Here is a 23,571-nt window from a genome sequence, read left to right on the forward strand (position 1 = left end):
GTGAAGTGCTGCACTCAATATGCTAGCAAATATGGAACACTCAGTAGTGGCCATGGTACTGGAAAAGGTCTTTTTTCATTCCAATTCCAAAGACAGACAATGCCAAAGAATCGTCAAACTATCGTACAACTGTACTCATTTCACATGCTAGCAAGGTAATATTCAAAATCCTTCAAGTGAGGCTTCAGCAGTACATGAACCGAGAACTTCAGATGTACAAACTGGATTTAGAAAAGGCAAAGGAACCAGAGATCCAAATGCCAACATCCACTGGATCATAGAAAAAGCAAGGGAATTCCAGGAAAACATCTACTCCTGCTTCACTGACTACACTGAAGCCTTTGACTGTGTGGATTACAACAAACTGTAGAAAACTCTTAAAGAGATGGGAATACCAGACCACCTTAACTGTCTCCTGAGAAACCTGTATGTAGGTCAAGAAGGAACAGAATGGACATGGAACAACCAAGGGACTGGTTCAAAATTGGGAAAGGAGTACAACAATGCTATATACTGTCACCCTGTTGATTTAACTTACATGTAGAGTACATCATATGAGATGCTAGGCTGGATGAATCATAAGCTGCAATGAGGACTGACAGAAGAAATAACAACCTCAGATATGCAGATAATACCACTCTAATGGCAGAAAGTGAATAAGAACTAAGGAACCTCTTGCTAAGGGTGAAAGAGGAGAGGGAAAAAGCTGGCTTAAAACTCAACATTCAAAAAGCTATGATCATGGCATCCAGTCCCATCACTTCATGGCAAATAGATGGGGAGACAACAGAAATAGTGACAGACTTTATTTTCTTGGGCTCCAAAATTACTGCGCATGGTGACTGCAGCCATGAAATTCAAAGACACATGCTCTTTGTAAGAAAAGTTATGACAAACCTAGATAGCATACTAAAAAACAGAAATATATCACTTTGCCAACAAAGGTCCATATAGTCAAAGCTATAGTTTTTCCAGCAGTCACGTACAGATGTGAGAGTTGGACCATAAAAAAGGCTGAGCGTTAAAAAATTGATGCTTTTGAATTGTAGTGCTGGACAATACAGCATACACACTCGCTTGGACTGCAAGGAGATCAAACCAGTTAATCCTAAAGGAACTCAACCCTGAATATTCATTGGAAGGACTGATGCTAAAGCTGAAGTTCCAATACTTTGGCCACCTGATGAGAAGATCCAACTGACTGAAAAAGACCCTGATGCTGGGAAAGATTGAGGGCAGGAAGAGAAGGGATTGAAAAAGGATGAGATGGTTGGATGGCACCATCGACTCAATGGGCATGAGTTTGAGCAAACTCCGGGAGAAAGCCAAGGACAGAGAAGTCTGGCATGCTGCATTCTGTGGGGTTACAAAGAGTTGGACATGATTTAGTGACTGATCAACAACACTTAATGTATACAGTTTGATGAGTTTGGACATATGTATGCATCAATGAAATTATCATCAAAATCAAGATGATAGACATATCCATCACCTTTTAAAAGTTTCCTTCTGTACCTTTTTTTTTCCATAAGAACATTTACATTAAGAGTCTACCCTCTTAACAAATCTTAAAGTAAACAATACAGAATTGTTGACTAGAGGCATTATGTAATACAGCAGATGTCTAAAACTACATTATCATGCATAACTGAAGTAAAGTGTTAATAGCTCAGTTGTGTCTGACTCTTTGCAACCCCATGGACTTCAGCCCACCAGGCTCCTCTGTCCACAGAGTTCTCCAGGCAAGAATAATGGAGTGGGTTGCCATGCCCTTCTCCAGGTGATCTTCCAGACCCAGGGATCAAACCTGGGTCTTCCACATTGCAGGCAGTTTCTTTACCATCTGGGCCACCAGGGAAGCCACAACTGAAATTTACACAAACTGAAGAACAACTCCCCATTTCCCCCTCCCGCCAGTCCCTGGTATTTCTGATTTCATGTGATTGACTATTTTAAGTATCATGCAGCATTTGTTCTTCAGTGACTGGCTTTTGTTGCTGAATTGGAAATATTCTTTATATATTCATTACCAACTACATGATTTGCAAATATTTCTCCAGTTCTGTGGATTGTCTTTTCACTCTCTTGATGGTGTCCTTTGATCCTTTGATAGTGTTCTCTTGAACACTATAAATAGAGCAAAAAAAAATCAATGCAATCTCTATCAACATTCCAACTGCCTTTTTGTCAGAACAAATTGATCCTAAAATTTACAAGAAATTCCCAGGGACCCTGAGAGCCAAAACAATCTTGGAAAAGAAGATTGTTGGAAGACACATAATCCACAATTTTAAAACTCTCTACACAAAGCTACAATAATCAAAACAGTGTGGTACTGACATAAGGTAAACATATGGATCAATGTCTAACCATTATGGCAGAAAGTGAAGAAGAACCAAAGAGCCTCTTGATGAAAGTGAAAGAGGAGAGTGAAAAAGTTGGCTTAAAGCTCAACAATCAGAAAACTAAGATCATGGCATCCAGTCCATCACTTCACAGCAAATAGATGGAGAAACAGTGAAAATAGTGGAAATAGTAGAAACAGTGGCTGACTTTATTTTTCTGGGCTCCAAAATCACTGCAGATGGTGATTGCAGCCATGAAATCTGGGCTCCAAAATCACTGCAAATGGTGATTGCAGACATGAAATTAAAAGACACTTACTCCTTGGAAGGAAAGTTATGACCAACCTAGACAGCATGTTAAAAAGCAGAAACATTACTTTTTCAATAAAGGTCCATCTAGTCAAGGCTATGGTTTTTCCAGTAGTCATGTATGGATGTGAGAGTTGGACTATAAAGAAAGCTAAGCACAAAAGAATTGATGCTTTTGAACTGTGATGTTGGAGAAGACTCTTGAGAGTCCCTTGGACTGCAAGGAAATCCAACCAGTCCATCCTAAAGGAAATCAGTCCTGGGTGTTCATTGGAAGGACTGATGTTGAAACTGAAACTCTAATACTTTGGCTACGTGATGCAAAGAGCTGACTCATTTGAAAAGTTCCTGGTGCTGAGAAAGATTGAGGGCAGGAGGAGGAGGAGGCGACAGAGGATGAGATGGTTGGATGGCATCACCAACTCAATGGACATGAGTTTGGATAAACTCCGGGAGTTGATGATGGACAGGGAGGCCTGGCATGCTGCAGGTCCATGGGGTCACAAAGAGTAGGACACGACTGAGCAACTGAACTGAACTAAATAGAACAGGAAGTCTAGAAATAAAGCCATTGTCGTACAACTATGGTCAACTTATTTTCAATAAGAGTGACAAGACAATTAAATGGAGAAAGAATAGTCTCTAACAAATGCTGCTGAGACAAATAATTAGTACATGCAAAAGAATAAAGAATGAACCTCAGGCCATGTTACAAAAATAACTCAGTGCTCGCTTCAGCAGCACATATACTAAAATTGGAACAATACAGAGAAGATTAGCATGGCCCCTGCGCAAGGATGACATGCAAATTCGTGAAGCATTCCATATTTTTATTGGAAATAAAAGCAAAAATAAACAAATAGGACCTAATGAAACTTAAAAGCTTTTGCACAACAAAAGAAACTATAAGCAAGGTGAAAAGACAGCCTTCAGAATGGGAGAAAATAATAGCAAATGAAGAAACAGACAAAGGATTCATCTCAAAAATATACAAGCAACTCCTGAAGCTCAATTCCAGAAAAATAAATGACCCAATCAAAAAATGGGCCAAAGAACTAAACAGACATTTCTCCAAAGAAGACATACAGATGGCTAACAAACACATGAAAAGATGCTCCACTTCACTCATTATCAGAGAAATGGAAATCAAAACCTCAATGAGGTACCATTATATGCCAGTCAGAATGACTGCTATCCAAAAGTCTACAAGCAATAAATGCTGGAGAGGGTGTGGAGAAAAAGGAACCCTCTTACACTGTTGGTGGGAATGCAAACTAGTACAGCCACTATGGAGAACAGTGTGGAGATTCCTTAAAAAACTGGAAATAGAACTGCCATATGACCCAGCAATCCCACTTCTGGGCATACACACCGAGGAAACCAGATCTGAAAGAGACACGTGCACGCCAATGTTCATCGCAGCACTGTTTATAATAGCCAGGACATGGAAGCAACCTAGATGCCCATCAGCAGACGAATGGATAAGGAAGCTGTGGTACATATACACTATGGAATATTACTCAGCCGTTAAAGAGAATTCATTTGAATCAGTTCTAATGAGATGGATGAAACTGGAGCCCATTATACAGAGTGAAATAGAAAGACCAATACAGTATACTAACGCATATATATGGAATTTAGAAAGATGGTAACGATAACCCTATATACAAAACAGAAAAAGAGACACAGATGTACAGAACAGACTTTGGGACTCTGTGGGAGAAGGCGAGGGTGGGATGTTCAGAGAGAACAGCATTGAAACAAGTATACTATCAAGGGTGAAACAGATCACCAGCCCAGGGTGGATACATGAGACGGGTGCTCAGGGCTGGTGCACTGGGAAGACCCAGAGGGATGGGATGGAGAGGGAGGCGGGAGGGGGGATCAGGATGGGGAACACATGTAACTCCATGGCTGATTCATGTCAATGTATGGCAAAAACCACTACAATATTGTAAAGCAATTAGCCTCCAATGAATAAAAATATATGGAAAAAAAATAACTCAAAATAGATTTAAATGTAATAACTAAAACTAAAAACCCTTAGAAGAAAATGGGAGCTAAAATTCATGACAATAGATTTGGCAATGGATCCTTAGCTATGACACTAAAAACACAAACAACTAAAGAAAAACAGCTAAAATAGGTTTCATCAAAGACATATTCTTAATGAGATTGTCTATAAAGAATCAACATGTCAACTTCTATTGTTTCCATATATTTTATATAAATATTTACTAATATAATTACCAAAAGAGGACCTTTAAATAACATTCACTCTGCAGAATCACACAGTGCCTTAGGACTGAATTAGAATTGAGAAAGGGGTAGAGGACAGAACGAATGGTAATTTAAAGATGAAATACCCTGTGTTCTATACCCATGATACAACTACCAACTTTAAAGGACAGGACATTATCAATATTGATAAAGGCTTCTGAGTGCCTCTCTTCATTAGTTTTCCCTTCTACCCTCTCAAGTGTAACAAAGTTTCTTAATTTAATATTCAGCGTTCCTCTCCTCTTTTTTATAGCTTTACTACATAATTATGTATCAGTATTTCAGAGTTTTTGTTTTAGAACTCTATATAAATGTTTTCATAGTATGCATAATTTTTCTGTCTTGCATTTTACCCTCAGCAGCAGTAGGTTTTACATATTTATGTGAATATAGTTCCTTCATTTTCTCTGCAGAGTTAGTGTTCCATTGTATGAATATACTATGGTTTATTTGTGTACTCAAGTGTTCATGGACACTGAATTGTATCCAACTTGGAGTTAATACACACAGTAATGGTGTTAATGTTCTCAAAAACATCTCCTGGTACAAGTCTATAAATTTCTTTATACCCAGAACTGAAACTGCAGGTTGCCTGTTCAACTTTACAAGATAACAACACTGTGTTCTAAAGTACATGTACCAATTTAAACTCCTAGCAATCATGCGTGAATATGTAGATCAATTTGGAGAGAACCAGAATTTTCACATAAATGGTATATTGTTAAAATCACATTTTCTAATAGCTTGTTATACATGTTTAATACTAGTAATTATTTCCATGTAATGATTCTATATCTAACATCCTTAATAAACACACTCAATACTTGTATTAACTCATCTGGAGATTCTTAATAGATTTTCTACATATGCAGCTCCCATCTAAAATCAACCGAATCTGCTCTGTTTTGTGAAGATTTTAAATTGCTGATTCAATCTCTTTTAGGACTATTCAGCCTAATTATTTTTTTTGACATTGTTTTGGTGAATCTATTTCATTTTAACTTTTTCAAATACATTGGCATAACAATGTTCATAGTAAAGGTATTAACTTTAATTTAAAAAATACATGCCATAATTTCTAGATTAATAGAACTGTGGCTAGAGAACATACTCTGTGATTTCAAGCCTTTGAACTCTGTAGCCTTATACATGTTCATTGCTGTTAACTGAGTGTTCTTGAAGAGCATGTTTCATTCACTTTTTGACCTAAAAAAATCTCCTTATTTCTCCAACACACTTTTAAAAGAGAGAGATGCTGGAGACATAATTCAAGGTTGACATTTTCTCTGTACTTGAGAATATTTTTTCACTGTTTTCTAACTTACACTGTTGCTTGTTGGAATGTCCATGGTAAATTTCTTATCATTCTTTCATTGGTGATCTCTCACTTTTTTCCAACTACTTTTAAGAACTACCTATGTCTAATATTCTGTAGTTTTATATATTAAGTCTAGCTCTGGATTTATCCTAATTTTTCCTTCTTGGTACATATCAATCTTCCTATATCTGTGAATTCATCAAATCTAACCATTCTCAGTACTTACTGCCTCTCCCCAATTCACTCTATTCTTTCCTTCTTCCTGGGCAATACAAAAACTGTCATAAAAGCAAATTCATTAAATTAAGTGACAATAATAAGAACATGATACCATACAAGTTGGGCTTCCCAGCTGGCACTAGTGGTAAAGAACCTGCCTGCCAATGCATGAGACGTAAGAGACACTGGTTTGATCCCTGAATTGGGAAGATCCCCTGGAAAAAGGCATGGCAACCCACTCTAGTATTCTTGCTTGGAAAATCCCACAGAGGAGCCTGGAGGGCTACAATCCAAAGGGTCACAAAAAGTCAGTCATGATTAAAGCAACTTAGCATGCATGCATGCACCATATAAGTTAGACATGAGAGATAAAGGAGATTTATGTATTCTGAAGCTAAAATGTACCAGTAAAAAGGACACAAATTATGAACTCCAGCTATATGCTGTTTATAAAAGACAAATCTAAAACAAAGGCACAGAAAGCACAATAGTGAATAGGTTGCTAAAAATACAACATTGTACATCAACTATTCACCAATAAAATTTTTAAATAAATAAATGAACACCATTAAAACACTAAACATTAAGAAGAAAATTGGTATAATTATAACAATAAAACAGAAGAATTACTCTCTAAGGCAAGAGAATATTACTACATAAAGGGAGTGTCTTTATTATGGAAAAAAAATTTCTATTGTATGTTGAAAAAAAAAAAACACTCCCTTATCTATGCAGTAGTATATTACAGACAGAAGTGGTAAAGAAAATAATGGGCAAGCTATACACAGACTAAAATAAATGTTGGATTCTGACTTAAAGCCTGCCATCAGATGAGGTTATACAATTGAAGTACATTAACTCACTTGCCACTATAAAGCCTGCCACCAGATGCTGCCTGTCACTTGCCACTCACTGATAGGATTTTGATATGAATCTGCAAGTAACTGATTTATTATGGTCTCTATGTAGTCAAATGTCTCTGCTAAAAGTAATTTGTATTTGCAGCTGATTCCCAGAGCTAACATACCTCAGCTCCACCTCAGATCATTAGGCATTAGATTTTCATAAGGAGCATGCAACCTAGATCCCTCAGCACACACAGTTCACAGGAGGGTTTGCACTCCTATGAGAATCTAATGCCTCCACTGATTTGACAGGAGGCAGAGCTCAGGAGGCAATAAGATTGATGGGGAGTGGGTGTAAATACAGATGAAGCTTTGGTCACTTGCCTGTCACTCATCTGTTTTGCGGCCTGGTTCCTAATAGGCTATGAACCAGTACCAGTCTATGGCCCAGGGGTTGGGGACCTCTGGCTTAAACGATTTTAACACAGCTAAACCAAAGCTGTGCATTCTATTATGACTAAAATAACTGCTACAATATAAAGGGCTTTGTTGCTGTGGTTCAGTCACTAAGTCATGTCCAACTCATTGCAACTTCATCAGCATACCAGGCCTTTCTGTCCTTCACTATCATTCACTGCCCTGGGCTTCCCAGGTAGCATTATTGGTAAAGAACCTGCCTGCCAATACAGAAGGCGTTAAGAGATGTGGGTTGATCCCTGGGTCGGGAAGATCCCCTGGAGAAGGGCATGGTAGTCCACTCCAGTATTCTTGCCTGGAGAATCCCATGGACAGAGTAATCTGGCAGGCTACATTTCATAGGATTGCAAAGAGTCAGACATGACTGAAGTGACTCAGCACACACGCAAAGGGCTTAAATTTCTCAATTCTCATCTATATACTAGTATTTTTAAAACAAAAATAGAGATTCCAAATACCTTTATCTCATAAACATTCAGTTGCTTGCTTTCTGCTGTACTCTTTTTTTTAAAGGCCTTATTCTGTTAGAAGTAAAAAATAATTATATTTAATATCAAAGTGATTCAAACTTATACTTTCAGTGACTTAGACTAAAATTACTAAAGTAAAGGAAAGCGTTATTCTCTAAAACTGCAGTGAATATAAAGGGTTTTTTAAAAAAAAGTAATTTGATTTTGAGAATCAGTACATACCTCCTGCTGGAGTTCTTCAATAAACTTGCTTTTATTTTCAACCTGTTTCCTCAAATTGTTACACTAAAAAAATGAAGAGAAATTAAAATTATTTTATTCAATATTCCAGTCAAAATAAACACTTTCAAACTAACAAAAATATTAACATAGAGATTACTTGAAAAACTATCTCATTAGGACTTCCCTGATGGTGTCTTGGTCAAGAATCCACCTGCCAATAGAGGGGACATGGGTTCAACCTCTGGTCTGAGAAGATGCCACATGCTGTGGAACAAGCAAGCCCATGCGCCACAACTACTGAGTCCACACTCTAGAGCCCATGCACAAACACTGAGATTCCATGCTGCAAGTACTGAAGCCCAGGAGCCTAGAACCCATGCTCTACAAGAAAACCCACTGCAACGAGAAGCCCATGCACTGCAACAAAGAGTAGCCCCTATTCACCGCAACTAAAGAAAGCCCACGCACGGCAACAAAGACCTAGCACAGTCAAAACTAAATAGTCATGCTATTAAATAATTCTACTGATGTCAAACCTACCTAGGGTAAAGGAGATAAAGATAAAACTGACAGCTCTTTAAAGGTACAGAATCCAGTAAGACAAGCCTGCATAAAGTCCCAAACTCAAAAGACTACCTAATCAGTGAAAGTATAAGAAATAAATCTGCCACATAGAAGGATACAGTAAGGAAATTTGTCTTGACCCTGGCACTGAATGAATGGTATAAAAACTGTCCTGAAAATCTGTAGTAGCCATGAAGTGGCCTTATATTTGGGGGGCAGGGGTTAGTTACAGCTGAATTCATGTTACCTCAATAATCTCAAAAAACTTCAAATGGAGAATTTACTTTAAAATTAGTAGTGCCCTCAAGATAATCTTTTTGGGAGGATATCAATTTCAACACAAGCCTCAAAGAATTACCACAGATAGTTCCAAGAAATTAAAAATGTAAAGAAATAAGGTTCCAATAGTGAAAATCAGTAGAAAGAACAAAGAGCAAAATCAGAACTGAAAAGGCTTCAGATATTGAAATTATTAAATAAAGAATATCAAATTAAAATATTTTAAATATTGTTTTTAAAGACCTGAAACTATGAAAAAGAAATAGGAGACCATAAAAGAAAACTGATCAGGTTTTTTAAAGAACTAAGTAAAACTTCAGTAATAAAAATGTAATTAAAATTTAAAACTCAATAGAGACAAGAAAATCAGTCACTTCTTGGCCTTACCAAATGAATGCTGAACAAAATTTCAAACTATCAGTTTTAAGTATAACCAGATAATAATATTGCCTGAGAAAGCACATTTTACATATTTCTCCATTCTTCAGACTATCAAAATTTACTCCCTTGAGAGTTAATATTGATGATCATACCTTTCTCCTACTTAGCTTTCCCTAGAAAATTATAACCGACATTACTATACATTATAAAAACCCCCTTTATAACTGTAGTTACTACAGTTCAAAAAATATGTATATATAGTAACATCAGATCAACTTTGTCATTTTTACTGCCCCATCTCACTCTCCCTTCTTTCTGAATAAACTAATGAAAATTAAAGTAACTTAAGTATTCATCTTTTTAAATCTAAATAATATCTAAACTTAGGACTAATTAATATATTTGATGGAATGCCCAGAAATTCTTATAAAAGTTTTACATTATTACAGTTCATTTTTAAGTAAAATAATTCAGGGACATAAAATCAAAGAATTGTATTGACTAGAATTCTAGCTAGAAAAAAAAAATAGTATTAATTATTAGAGCTCAGAACTTCCAAAAGTGAACTATTCTTTTCAAAGGACTACTTCACTAACTCACTCACAGAAAGTCAAGTTTAGGACAAGTGTGTGGTGAAAGGCAAAGAAGAGGGAAGTGAATTGGTACCGCCAACTAGAGAGTAAAAACATCTCACAAAAAGAAAGGGGAAATTTTTCTGCAGCTCCTTTGACTATAAAAAATGGGAGAGATTTTGTTTATTTTTTCAAAAAACCAGCTTTTAGCTTTGTTGATTTTTGCTATGGTCTCTTTAGTTTCTTTTGCATTTATTTCTGCCCTAATTTTTAAGATTTCTTTCCTTCTGCTAACCCTGGGGTTCTTCATTTCTTCCTTCTCTAATTGTTTTAGGTGTAGAGTTAGGTTATTTATTTGGCTTTTTTCTTGTTTCTTGATGTGTGCCTGTAATGCTATGAACCTTCCCCTTAGCACTGCTTTTACAGTGTCCCATAGGTTTAGACTCATTAAGAAACAAAGAGAGAAGAACCAAATTAACAAAATAAGAAATGAAAAGGGTGAGATCACAACAGACAACACTGAAATACAAAGGATCATAAGAGACTACTACCAGCAGCTCTATGCCAATAAAATGGACAACTTGGATGAAATGGACAAATTCTTAGAAAAGTATAACTTTCCAAAACTGAACCAGGAAGAAATAGAAGATCTTAACAGAGCCATCACAAGCAAGGAAATCGAAACTGTAATCAGAAATCTTCCAGCAAACAAAAGCCCAGGACCAGATGGCTTCACAGCTGAATTCTACCAAAAATTTAGAGAAGAGCTAACACCTATCTTACTCAAACTCTTCCAGAAAATTGCAGAAGAAGGTAAACTTCCAAACTCATTCTATGAGGCCACCATCACCCTAATTCCAAAACCAGACAAAGATGCCACAAAAAAAGAAAACTACAGGCCAATATCACTGATGAACATAGATGCAAAAATCCTTAACAAAATTCTAGCAAACAGAATCCAACAACATATTAAAAAAATCATACACCATGACCAAGTGGGCTTTATCCCAGGAATGCAAGGATTCTTTAATATCCGCAAATCGATCAACGTAATACACCACATTAACAAATTGAAAGATAAAAAACATATGATTATCTCAATAGATGCAGAGAAAGCCTTTGACAAAATTCAACACTCATTTATGATTAAAACTCTCCAGAAAGCAGGAATAGAAGGAACATACCTCAACATAATAAAAGCTATATATGACAAACCCACAGCAAGCATCACCCTCAATGGTGAAAAATTGAAAGCATTTCCTCTGAAATCAGGAACAAGACAAGGATGCCCACTCTCACCACTACTATTCAACATAGTGTTGGAAGTTTTGGCCACAGCAATCAGAGCAGAAAAAGACATAAAAGGAATCCAGATAGGAAAAGAAGAAGTGAAACTCTCGCTGTTTGCAGATGACATGATCCTCTACATAGAAAACCCTAAAGACTCTACCAGAAAATTACTAGAGCTAATTAATGAATATAGTAAAGTTGCAGGTTATAAAATTAACACACAGAAATCCCTTGCATTCCTATACACTAACAATGAAAAAACAGAAAGAGAAATTAAGGAAACAATACCATTCACCATTGCAACAAAAAGAATAAAATACTTAGGAGTATATCTACCTAAAGAAACAAAAGACCTATACATAGAAAACTATAAAACACTGATGAAAGAAATCAAAGAGGACACAAACAGTTGGAGAAACATACCGTGTTCATGGATTGGAAGAATCAATATTGTCAAAATGGCTATTCTACCCAAAGCAATCTATAGATTCAATGCAATCCCTATCAAGCTACCAACGGTATTTTTCACAGAATTAGAACAAATAATTTCACAATTTGTATGGAAATACAAAAAACCTCGAATAGCCAAAGTAATCTTGAGAAAGAAGAATGGAACTGGAGGAATCAACCTGCCTGACTTCAGACTCTACTACAAAGCCACAGTCATCAAGACAGTATGGTACTGGCACAAAGACAGAAATATAGATCAATGGAACAGAATAGAAAGCCCAGAGATAAATCCACGAACCTATGGACAACTCATCTTTGACAAAGGAGGCAAGGATATACAATGGAAAAAAGACAATCTCTTTAACAAGTGGTGCTGGGAAAACTGGTTAACCACTTGTAAAAGAATGAAACTAGAACACTTCCTAACACCATACACAAAAATAAACTCAAAATGGATTAAAGATCTAAATGTAAGACCAGAAACTATAAAACTCCTAGAGGAGAACATAGGCAAAACACTCTCCGACATAAATCACAGCAAGATCTTCTATGACCCACCTCCCAGAATATTGGAAATAAAAGCAAAAATAAACAAATGGGACTTAATGAAAATTAAAAGCTTTTGCACAACAAAGGAAACTATAAGTAAGGTGAAAAGACAGCCCTCAGATTGGGAGAAAATAATAACAAATGAGGAAACAGACAAAGGATTAATCTCAAAAATATACAAGCAACTCCTGAAGCTCAATTCCAGAAAAATAAACGACCCAATCAAAAAATGGGCCAAAGAACTAAACAGACATTTCTCCAAAGAAGACATACAGATGGCTAACAAACACATGAAAAGATGCTCAACATCACTCATCATCAGAGAAATGCAAATCAAAACCACAATGAGGTACCATTACACGCCAGTCAGGATGGCTGCTATCCAAAAGTCTACAAGCAATAAATGCTGGAGAGGGTGTGGAGAAAAGGGAACCCTCTTACACTGTTGGTGGGAATGCAAACTAGTACAGCCACTATGGAAAACAGTGTGGAGATTTCTTAAAAAACTGGAAATAGAACTGCCATATGACCCAGCAATACCACTTCTGGGCATACACACTGAGGAATCCAGATCTGAAAGAGACACGTGCACCCCAATGTTCATCGCAGCACTGTTTATAATAGCCAGGACATGGAAGCAACCTAGATGCCCATCAGCAGATGAATGGATAAGGAAGCTGTGGTACATATACACCATGGAATATTACTCAGCCGTTAAAAAGAATTCATTTGAATCAGTTCTAATGAGATGGATGAAACTGGAGCCCATTATACAGAGTGAAGTAAGTCAGAAAGATAAAGAACATTACAGTATACTAACACATATATACGGAATTTAGATAGATGGTGGCGATAACCCTATATGCAAAACAGAAAAAGAGACACAGAAATACAGAACAGACTTTTGAACTCTGGGGGAGAACGTGAGGGTGGGATGTTTTGAAAGAACAGCATGTATATTATCTATGGTGAAATGGACCACCAGCCCAGGTGGGATACATGAGTCAGGTGCTCGGGCCTGGTGCACTGGGAGGACCCTGAGGAGTCGGGTGGGGAGGGAGGTGGGAGGGGGGATCGGGATGGGGAATACATGTAACTATATGGCTGATTCATGTCAATGTATGACAAAACCCACTGAAATGTTGTAAAGTGATTGGCCTCCAACTAATAAAATAATATTAAAAAAAAAAAAAAAAAAAAAAAAAAAAAAAAAAAAAAAAAATGGGAGAGATATTGAGGAATGATTTTTTTTTTGAAGAATGATTTTTTTAAAAGCATCTTGCCACTCTAAAGCTATCCACAGCAAATGCAGCTGCTGAGGGAATGAAATTTGGAGAAAGGAAAGAGAGAGTGGACAAGCAATTTAATAAAGTTTTGCTCTTTGAAGCATTATGCAGAAACTCCTAATTCCAAAGCCTCTTCAAACAAACCTGCAATAAAAATCCTATACTATTCTTGAAAGCCTTCAAAATAGAACTGAGATCTCTTTGTACAGGACTATGTAAAGGATGGCCCTGAAGAGTCTAGCCATACATATATTGTTAGAGTCTCTAGTCCCAAGTATTTTTCACAACTGATAATACCTTGTTTTCTAGTATCTTCATTTGTTTATCTTTTTTCATAACTTCACATTCAATGCTTCGAGCCTAAAAAAACATTATTTAACATCAGATTAAAAATGTTAACAGAAATTCTATTTTCTTCGATGAGTATCTTTTAGACATGGAATTATAAAGCTTAGTCTTTTATTTCTAAAAAAAAAAATAGATATCAGCTCTGCCAGTTTATTTCAGCTACATTTTTTTTAAATATATAAAATTCTTATATTTAAAAAATTTAAAAAATGTTTTCGTGCATATATGTTAATGTTCATTATTATCTTAGCCTCGTTATCCCTTTACAATCTTTTATTAGCTTTCCCAGTTTATACTGAATTTTTTAAATTATATACAGATGTTTACCATCTTTCAAACATGTTTTTCACAAACATTTACTAAACTGAACTTTGTAACAATCCAATGATATAGAAAAATAGGTATTATAATGCCCATTTTAGAAATGAAGGGGAAAAGGCTCAGATAAAACCTTTTGGGATTGGGATAAAAGAAGAGTGTAACGAATTTCAATGTCAGGTAAAATAGCCAAGAAATATTTGCAACCTGAACTCTTTCCAGGAAACTGTTTCAATAGGTAAACGGAAATCCAACCATGAAAAGCTTAAAAATGCTATCAATTTGTCTTGCATTTCACTTTTTTCTTAACTCATCATTAGTATCTTCTACATTGGTAAAATAAATTTTAAGTTCTTAGTGGAAGATTTTTGTTTTACATTAACCATCCTCTACACCAACAAGATAAGTGTTTTGAAGCAGCCTCTGACACAAATTTTAAAGTAGGTGAATTACATACCAAGTCTTTAGGAGACTAATTTAATTTGGAGGGGGCTGAATTTAACTAATAAATATGAAACTGAAAGAAAAAAACAGCTTTTGGCGGGGGGCGGGGGGCGGAGGGGAGGATGTGGTATAGTCTAAAGAATGTTAGACAGGCAACTCTACCACTTCTTAGACATGTAGCTTTTTGGCACTTTTACCTTTTGGAGGCCCAATTTCCTAATTCTCAAAATGAGGACAAAAATGACTTCCAGCTTACATAACATGAAGAATCTAGAATGTTCCTGGTTCATTGCAAGCCCTTAAAAACATAGTTCATCTTACCCTTAGACTAGTCCAACAGTCTTAAAGCCCTCCAACATGTAAATATAATTATGACACGTTTCAGGTCAAAACTCTTCAACAATCTCAAATTCCTAAATATAACTGAGGCCTTAAATGATCTACCCTCATTTTTCCTAATCCTCATTCTTCCATTTATCTTCCCATCTCTCATCTTTCTATACTCTCTCCACTAACACCACTATCTTAAATTCCACCTTTTGGCCTAGATAAACTTTGTATAATTGTTTAAATATAGGGGCCCTCTCATATTTCCAAGGCTCTCTCATACTTCATATATTGTATGTGTGGGTGTGACTTGAAGTACTCTTCTCCCTGATCTACTTATGCCTACCCCACTGCCTTCCACTAATTCAATTAATCGGAGGTTTTAACATGAATTTTGCTTTTTCCAGGAAGCTTGTCCCGACTCAACTTCAGATAGTTGTCCTTTCCATGGTCTCCAATAGCAATTATACAAAAGACCTGTGTTTTGGTCTTCTTTTTAGTGTAAATTCCACAGTAATCCTGATCAGTTCATAAAGTTGGATGGGGACTGATCTGTCTCCAAGGGTGGGAATGCAACTCAGGCTTGGAGAGATTACTCTATCCCCTAACTGCAATGAATGGCTCAAGTATAAGTGAGCTAAACTAGGCAAGAGTCCTCACTAACATTTTTTTCAACGCTTTCAAGACTATTTTTATAGCCTTCCAACTGATTCCAGTGCCTTTCACCTCTCCCTACTCTGTTCTTAAAAATTAAAAATGTTACTTGTCTAATAAAAAATCTTAATTGAATCACTACTGCCCAGCAAAACAAACTAAAACAAAACTTCAGCACACAAAACAATGCCTGGCACACTGTAGGTAGTTAATATTTGTGGAATGAATGCAAAAAAAAGTCAAGGTCTTCACAATCTAGTTTGATCATTGCAATCTATTTTGGCACAATTTTCTCCCACTGTGTTATACACACCATAATCACTTCACATACTTTCTACTATTCTATTTTTGTGATAATCTTCCCTAAAAGCCTTCCTATCTCAACTCTTTCAAATCATTTCACCAATGTACAACATAAACTTACTAATCACTTTATCAGTATATTTTATATTACTAAAGCATGAGCCTCTTATTTAGCCTAAAATATAAATCAACATATATAAATGCTAAGTGTTAAAGAAATTTAGAATTATGCCGTTATTTCTTCTAGATAAAAACCACATAAGTAAAACAACTCAATGTGGCCCACGCTTTTAAGGTCAGCAGCCTACAACAGTCCTTGGCCCTCCAATTATCTATACAATAATATACTTGTTTTTGGACACCAGCTACTGCTTTTATGATTTGAAATTTTGTGATAGAACCTCTATAAAATACAACATACATTTTCTTCACTCTTGTCCAATTTACTTTTAACTTCATCTCCTTTCTGTTTTAGTTCTTCTCTCACAGATTCCAGTTCATTCCTTAAAGGAAATGGAAGAGTGACATTACAATAAAGTCTGTATTTTCATATTATTCCCTTTCTGAAACTTCTAAAATTGACTACTGATCAGTTTAAAAAATTTTATTGGTTTATATTTTCATTTTGATTAATTTTCATGCATTGGTATATACACTTCTACTCCTAAATTTAAATTAATTTATACATTTACTTTGAAATTATTTTGATCTTTATAGTTATTTTTACATAAAAAAGAAACATCTAAATAGAAAAACTTATTTCTTATTTAAGTCAAGACTTCACTTTCCTGTTTTCTTAGTCATCATTCTAAGACATAGTCATAATGCTGTACGAATAAATAAGGGACATATATACAGGTTATTTTAATGAAGAACTGTATGACTGAGATATTTGCATATACATGTATCCTTATGTATGTACAGCATATCTCACAGAAACATACACAGGAAACCATGATACCTCTGGAGAGAAAAACTGGATAGAAGGAAGACAAAAGGCAACAAAGATAGTTTTCTTTCCCCATATCCCTTTGTCTCTTTGATTTTTATACCATATGCATATATAATCCTTTCAAACTTTTTTAAAAAAATCTACCTGCTGTGCATGAAAAGAACAGTACTTAAAAAAAGAAAGAAAGAAAACAACAGTGCTTTGTCTCAGAGGGATATTTAAAGCTATTGCTAATTGTAGACTCTCTTATTATTATAGCTGATATGTTACTAGGTCAAATGTGAATGCATGGAATAGTAATCAATCATGTGGAATAACTGGCCTCATAAAAACAGTCTAGGATACTTACTCTTTGAGTTTTAAATCTTTAATTGGCATATTCTTACTTTTCCTAAATATATTTTTATTTAGAGTTCTGTAAGTCCATAGAGTAGGTAGATGTACAAAAAGATATTATCCAAATAATTTCAATTCTCTTTAGATAAAAAGTAGCCTTTCTCTAAATATGTATTTGCTTTTCATCCCCAAAATGTTTAGTGGCTTAATCACAGATTTAACCTGTAATCTTCTGAAGAAGAAAAGTAAGCATAAAAGACAAAAGTAATCCTTAGAAACATAATAGAAGATGACTTTCCAAATATGGAAAATAGTAACAGTTAAGTATCAGGCACTGTGCTCAATGCTTTATTCATATTTCCTCATGTAATGCCCAAACAGTCCTATGAGGGAGACATATTAGGTCTAAGTAAATATCAAATAATTTGCAACAGTTAAGTTTTAATGACCACATTCTTTAATCAAACCTAAATCAAAACTTAATACATCAGCATATAATTACAAGCAAGAGTCCCCAGATATTTGGAAATCATCTAAATTACTAATGGATTAAAAGGAAACTGGAAATATAAAACTCTATCCCAGAGCTACCAGGGGAGTATTTGCAATATTACAATCTTTAGCAAGGGTAATTTTGAAGGTTTTAAAAAATAAGATCTCCTATCAGCTGTCTATCAAGCATCTATAGATCTATATCTGTGTGTCTGTTTATTGATCAGTGGATTGCTGAAGCTTGGGACCCTTTAGTAGATGTTTCAGGGTCCACTGTAAGTGGTGTCACTATGCCCCCTCCATGCAGGTGTATGAATGGAGGAAGCAGCTATTTTGATGAGAATAACCTTCCTAAATGCAAGCGTTCTAGTGGCTATGTGGAAATGCAAGTGTTCTAGTGGTTACATGGGAGAATATTGTGGAACGGGACTTTCACAAGGTGTTCCTTCCTCCAGGGACTAACAGCGTCCGTGCTGTTGACAATCATCCTGATCATCATAATTGCTGCTTTAGCCACTTGAGGACTTTTCCACTATCAGAAAACCAGCTCTCTTTTGTCTTCCCTGTCCAAGCTGTCAAGCTTAAGCAGTTTTAAATCCTCTGAAAATGGAAATGGGATGACCTTCAGATCAGCGGGTGATGTGAACATGAATATTGGAGAAACCGGTTTTGGGCCTGAGTCTACTCTTGACAGATCACTGGCAATAAGAGAACATTTTGCCACAGACTTCAGGAAGCCACCCATAATATTTGAGAACCCAACGTACGCCTTCAAGGACACTACTATCACAGTGGCTCAGCCAACAACAGCCGCGGTAACTGAATCTGGAATGATGTATAACAAAAACTATGGAAGTCCTATTAACCCTGCTGAAGAGGGTTCAGAAACAAAGCCAGGTCCCTCAAGTCCTGATGAAACTCAGCCAACAAAATGGAATACCTTCAGACAAAAACCAAAACAAAATGTCAGCTTTGAAAATCCATTGTATTCCGAGATGGAAAATGAACCAAAGGTGAAGGCTGCTAAGGTTTCTTGAAAAAAAGGCTCAACTCCAGGCTACAGTGCAACTACAGGCTACAGAAGATATTAAAGACACTGCAGATTTTGTTAGATAAGACTCAGAAGCATAGCTGTGCTGGCTATTTAGGGAATAATTAGAAACACACTTTTGCACATTTTTTTTTTACAAACAGATGAAAAAAATTAACATTCAGTAGTTTATTAAAAGAATATATCTTTTCTCCTGCACTCCTGTAGTTGGTACTATTTGTAGAAACATTGCCTTGTGTGTCTTGTTCACTCATCTCATATTTTTACAAATAATTATCACCTTGCACTATATGTATATCTTTGAACTGAACCTCTCTGAAGGTAATGCTATAAATATATTGCACATTTGTAAATTTGGGAAAGATTATCACATCATTAAATTTGCAAATGAAAGTAAAAAAACAGGTGATTTAGAAAATAATAAACATGAAAATGTTGCATATTAAAAAGCAGGTCATAGATCTACAGTAGTGTTAAAAGAAAATTGAGTAGTATAGCCATTTTGACAATATTGATTTTTCCAATCCATGAACACAGTATGTTTCTCCATCTGTTTGTGTCCTCTTTGATTTCTTTCACCAGTGCTTTATAGTTTTCTATGTATAGGTCTTTTGTCTCATTAGGTAGATATACTCCTAAGTATTTTATTCTTTTTGTTGCAATGGTGAATGGTATTGTTTCCTTCATTTCTCTTTCTGTTTTCTCATTGTTAGTGTATAGGAATGCAAGAGATTTCTGTGTGCTAATTTTATATCCTGCAACTTTACTATATTCGTTGATTAGCTCTAGTAATTTTCTGGTAGAGTCTTTAGGGTTTTCTATGTAGAGGATCATGTCACCTGCAAACAGCAAGAGTTTCACTTCTTCTTTTCCTACCTGGATTCCTTTTACTTCTTTTTCTGCTCTGATTGCTGTGGCCAAAACTTCCAACACTATGTTGAATAGTAGTGGTGAGAGTGGGCACCCTTATCTTGTTCCTGATTTTAGGGGAAATACTTTCAATTTTTCACCATTGAGGGTAATGCTTGCTGTGGGTTTGTCATATATAGCTTTTATTATGTTGAGGTATGTTCCTTCTATTCCTGCTTTCTGGAGAGTTTTAATCATAAATGAGTGTTGAATTTTGTCAAAGGCTTTTTCTGCATCTATTGAGATAATCATATGGTCTTAATCTTTCAATTTGTTAATGTGGTGTATTACATTGATTGATTTGTGGATATTAAAGAATCCTTGCATTCCTGGGATAAAGCCCACTTGGTCATGATGTATGATCTTTTTAATATGTTGTTGGATTCTGCTTGCTAGAATTTTGTTAAGGATTTTTGCATCTATGTTCTCCAGTGATATTGGCCTGTAGTTTTCTTTGTTTGTAGCATCTTTGTCTGGTTTTGGAATTAGGGTGATGGTGGCCTCATAGAATGAGTTTGGAAGTTTACCTTCTTCTGCAATTTTCTGGCTATACTACCCAAAGCAATCTATAGATTCAATGCAATCCCTATCAAGCTACCAATGGTATTGTTCACAGAACTAGAACAAATAATTTCACAATTTGTATGGAAATACAAAAAACCTCGAATAGCCAAAGTAATCTTGAGAAAGAAGAATGGAACTGGAGGAATCAACCTGCCTGACTTCAGGCTCTACTACAAAGCCACAGTCATCAAGACAGTATGGTACTGGCACAAAGACAGAAATATAGATCAGTGGAACAGAATAGAAAGCCCAGAGATAAATCCACGAACCTATGGACACCTTATCTTCGACAATGAAGGCAAGGATATACAATGGAAAAAAGACAACCTCTTTAACGAGTGGTGCTGGGAAAACTGGTCAACCACTTGTAAAAGAATGAAACTAGAACACTTTCTAACACCATACACAAAAATAAACTCAAAATGGATTAAAGATCTAAATGTAAGACCAGAAACTATAAAACTCCTAGAGGAGAACATAGGCAAAACACTCTCCGACATAAATCACAGCAAGATCGTCTGTGACCGACCTCCCAGAATATTGGAAATAAAAGCAAAAATAAACAAATGGGACCTAATGAAGCTTAATAGTTTTTGCACAACAAAGGAAACTATAAGCAAGGTGAAAAGACAGCCTTCAGAATGGGAGAAAATAATAGCAAACGAAGCAACAGACAAAGGATTGATCTCAAAAATATACAAGCAACTCCTGAAGCTCAATTTCAGAAAAATAAATGACCCAATCAAAGATGGGCCAAAGAACTAAACAGACATTTCTCCAAAGAAGACATACAGATGGCTAACAAACACATGAAAAGATGCTCCACATCACTCATTATCAGAGAAATGCAAATCAAAACCACAATGAGGTACCATTATATGCCAGTCAGAATGACTGCTATCCAAAAGTCTACAAGCAATAAATGCTGGAGAGGGTGTGGAGAAAAAGGAACCCTCTTACACTGTTGGTGGGAATGCAAACTAGTACAGCCACTATGGAGAACAGTGTGGAGATTTCTTAACAAACTGGAAATAGAACTGCCATATGACCCAGCAATCCCACTGCTGAGCATACACACCGAGGAAACCAGATCTGAAAGAGACACGTGCACCCCAATGTTCATCGCAGCACTGCTTATAATAGCTAGGACATGGAAGCAACCTAGATGCCCATCAGCAGACGAATGGCTAAGGAAGCTGTGTTACATATCCACCATGGAATATTACTTTTTTTTTTACTCATTACTAATTACTAATATTTAATATTACCATTAAAAAGAATTCACTTGAATCAGTTCTAATGAGATGGATGAAACTGGAGCCCATTATACAAAGTGAAGTAAGCCAGAAAGAGAAAGACCAATACAGTATACTAACGCATATATATGGAATTTAGAAAGATGGTAACGATAACCCTATATGCAAAACAGAAAAAGAGACACAGATGTACAGAACAGACTTTGGGACTCTGTGGGAGAAGGCGAGGGTGGGATGTTGTGAGAGAACAGCATTGAAACATGTATATTATCTAGGGTGAAACAGATCACCAGCCCAGGCTTGGATGCATGAGACGGGTGCTCGGGCCTGGTGCACTGGGAAGACCCAGATGAATCGGGTGGAGAGGGAGGTGGGAGGGGGGATTGGGATGGGGAATACATGTAAATCCATGGCTGATTCATGTCAATGTATGGCAAAAACCACTACAATACTGTAAAGTAATTAGCCTCCAACTAATAAAAATAAATGAAAAAAAATAGTAAATTGATACTTGAAATGATTTTATTATTTGAGATTATTTTATTAATTTATTATTTGAAAAAGAGAAAGGTAAACTAAATATCAATATATCAATTTTTTTAAATAACTAAAAAAATTAATATTGATTGCAGGCAGGAAAAAATAAACTTCTAAGTTCATTTATAAATTTATAAATTAATAAAAGCAATGGGAAAAATTTCAAAAAGAAGGCAATTTAGATTTAAGAAAAAAATGTTTTTTTAAATTTTGTATGACAAAATAATTACCCACAGTAAAAGGAAAACAACAGGTTAGGGAAAATATGTGCTGTAAATAAAACAAGATAAGGATTAATATGTTTTTAAAAGCTTAACTAAATCAGTAAGAAAACAATCAAGATCTCAAAATATTAGTAGGCAATAGATATAAGCAATTTTGAAAAAAGAAACTCTAGTAAGCACACATAAAAAATTCCAAAGTTTACCCAAAATATGAAAATTATAAATCCTAAGATCTGTAAATAGTTTCTATTATATCATCAAATAGATGATAACAACCAAAAGTAATTAAAAGTTTTTATAACCAGCATTTTCATAAAATAATGGTTGTATTGCATACTTTACAAGTGATAGAACCAATTAGAAATCATTTGTCTATCAAAAGTAATTGAAATAAATTACTCATAAATTCACACTTGAAATTCATACTTTAAGAAAAAATCTATATGTGCCAAAATGTTTACTACAGTATTATTTATGAAAGTGAAAAACTGAAAAATGTAAATATCCAAATTAAAATAATGCTATATCCATTTGACTGACTGGCATACAGGTACTAAAGTAGATGATTGTGAAAACATCAAGAAAAACAGAAAATACTTAAAATAATATTAGATTTTTAAAATATCCTTTCTAAATGTTCTGACATATGATTAGTGTACTTTATAAAATTAATTATTAGGAAATTTATGATACTTTCAAATTAATTTCTGTATCTAATATCATTATTTCAAACTAAATATAAAATAGGTATTATTACAATTTTATTTTTAAGCAGGATTCCAAAACAGTAATTTAAGTCTAATTTTTTACTTTATTCTATATTAAACATATGATTAATCTAAATTAACTACAAGTTAATAAAAAAGAAATACTATTTTTGACTAGTCAAAAAGGCCAATGCATTAGTCTTGCCTTAATTGTGTTTCTGTCTCTCCCAGATGTTCTATTTGTTTCAACATCCTTTCTTCTTGCCTTTTGCTATTCTAAAGAAATAATGTGT

The 23,571-nt window shown here is 35.3% G+C and overlaps 1 protein-coding gene and 1 non-coding gene across 3 annotated transcripts in view; one reads left to right on the forward strand and one right to left on the reverse strand.

Annotated features, from left to right (window-relative positions):
• The window catches only part of SYCP1 (synaptonemal complex protein 1), a 135,665-nt gene that overhangs the window by 40,938 nt on the left and 71,156 nt on the right, over positions 1–23,571 (reverse strand). For both annotated transcript variants that reach the window (XM_065927227.1, XM_065927220.1), the window contains exons 19-22: positions 23,484–23,554; positions 16,672–16,753; positions 8,486–8,548; positions 8,252–8,314 (exon numbers count right to left, since the gene is read on the reverse strand). In XM_065927227.1, coding sequence (XP_065783299.1) covers positions 8,252–8,314; positions 8,486–8,548; positions 16,672–16,753; positions 23,484–23,554 — 279 coding nt within the window. The remainder of the gene's footprint in view (positions 1–8,251; positions 8,315–8,485; positions 8,549–16,671; positions 16,754–23,483; positions 23,555–23,571) is intronic.
• On the forward strand, positions 3,380–3,486 carry LOC136156623 (U6 spliceosomal RNA). The gene has a single exon (XR_010661116.1). It is a non-coding gene; the product is annotated as a U6 spliceosomal RNA (small nuclear RNA).

Source organism: Muntiacus reevesi, chromosome 1, assembly GCF_963930625.1.
Source record: "Muntiacus reevesi chromosome 1, mMunRee1.1, whole genome shotgun sequence".
NCBI lineage: Eukaryota > Metazoa > Chordata > Mammalia > Artiodactyla > Cervidae > Muntiacus > Muntiacus reevesi.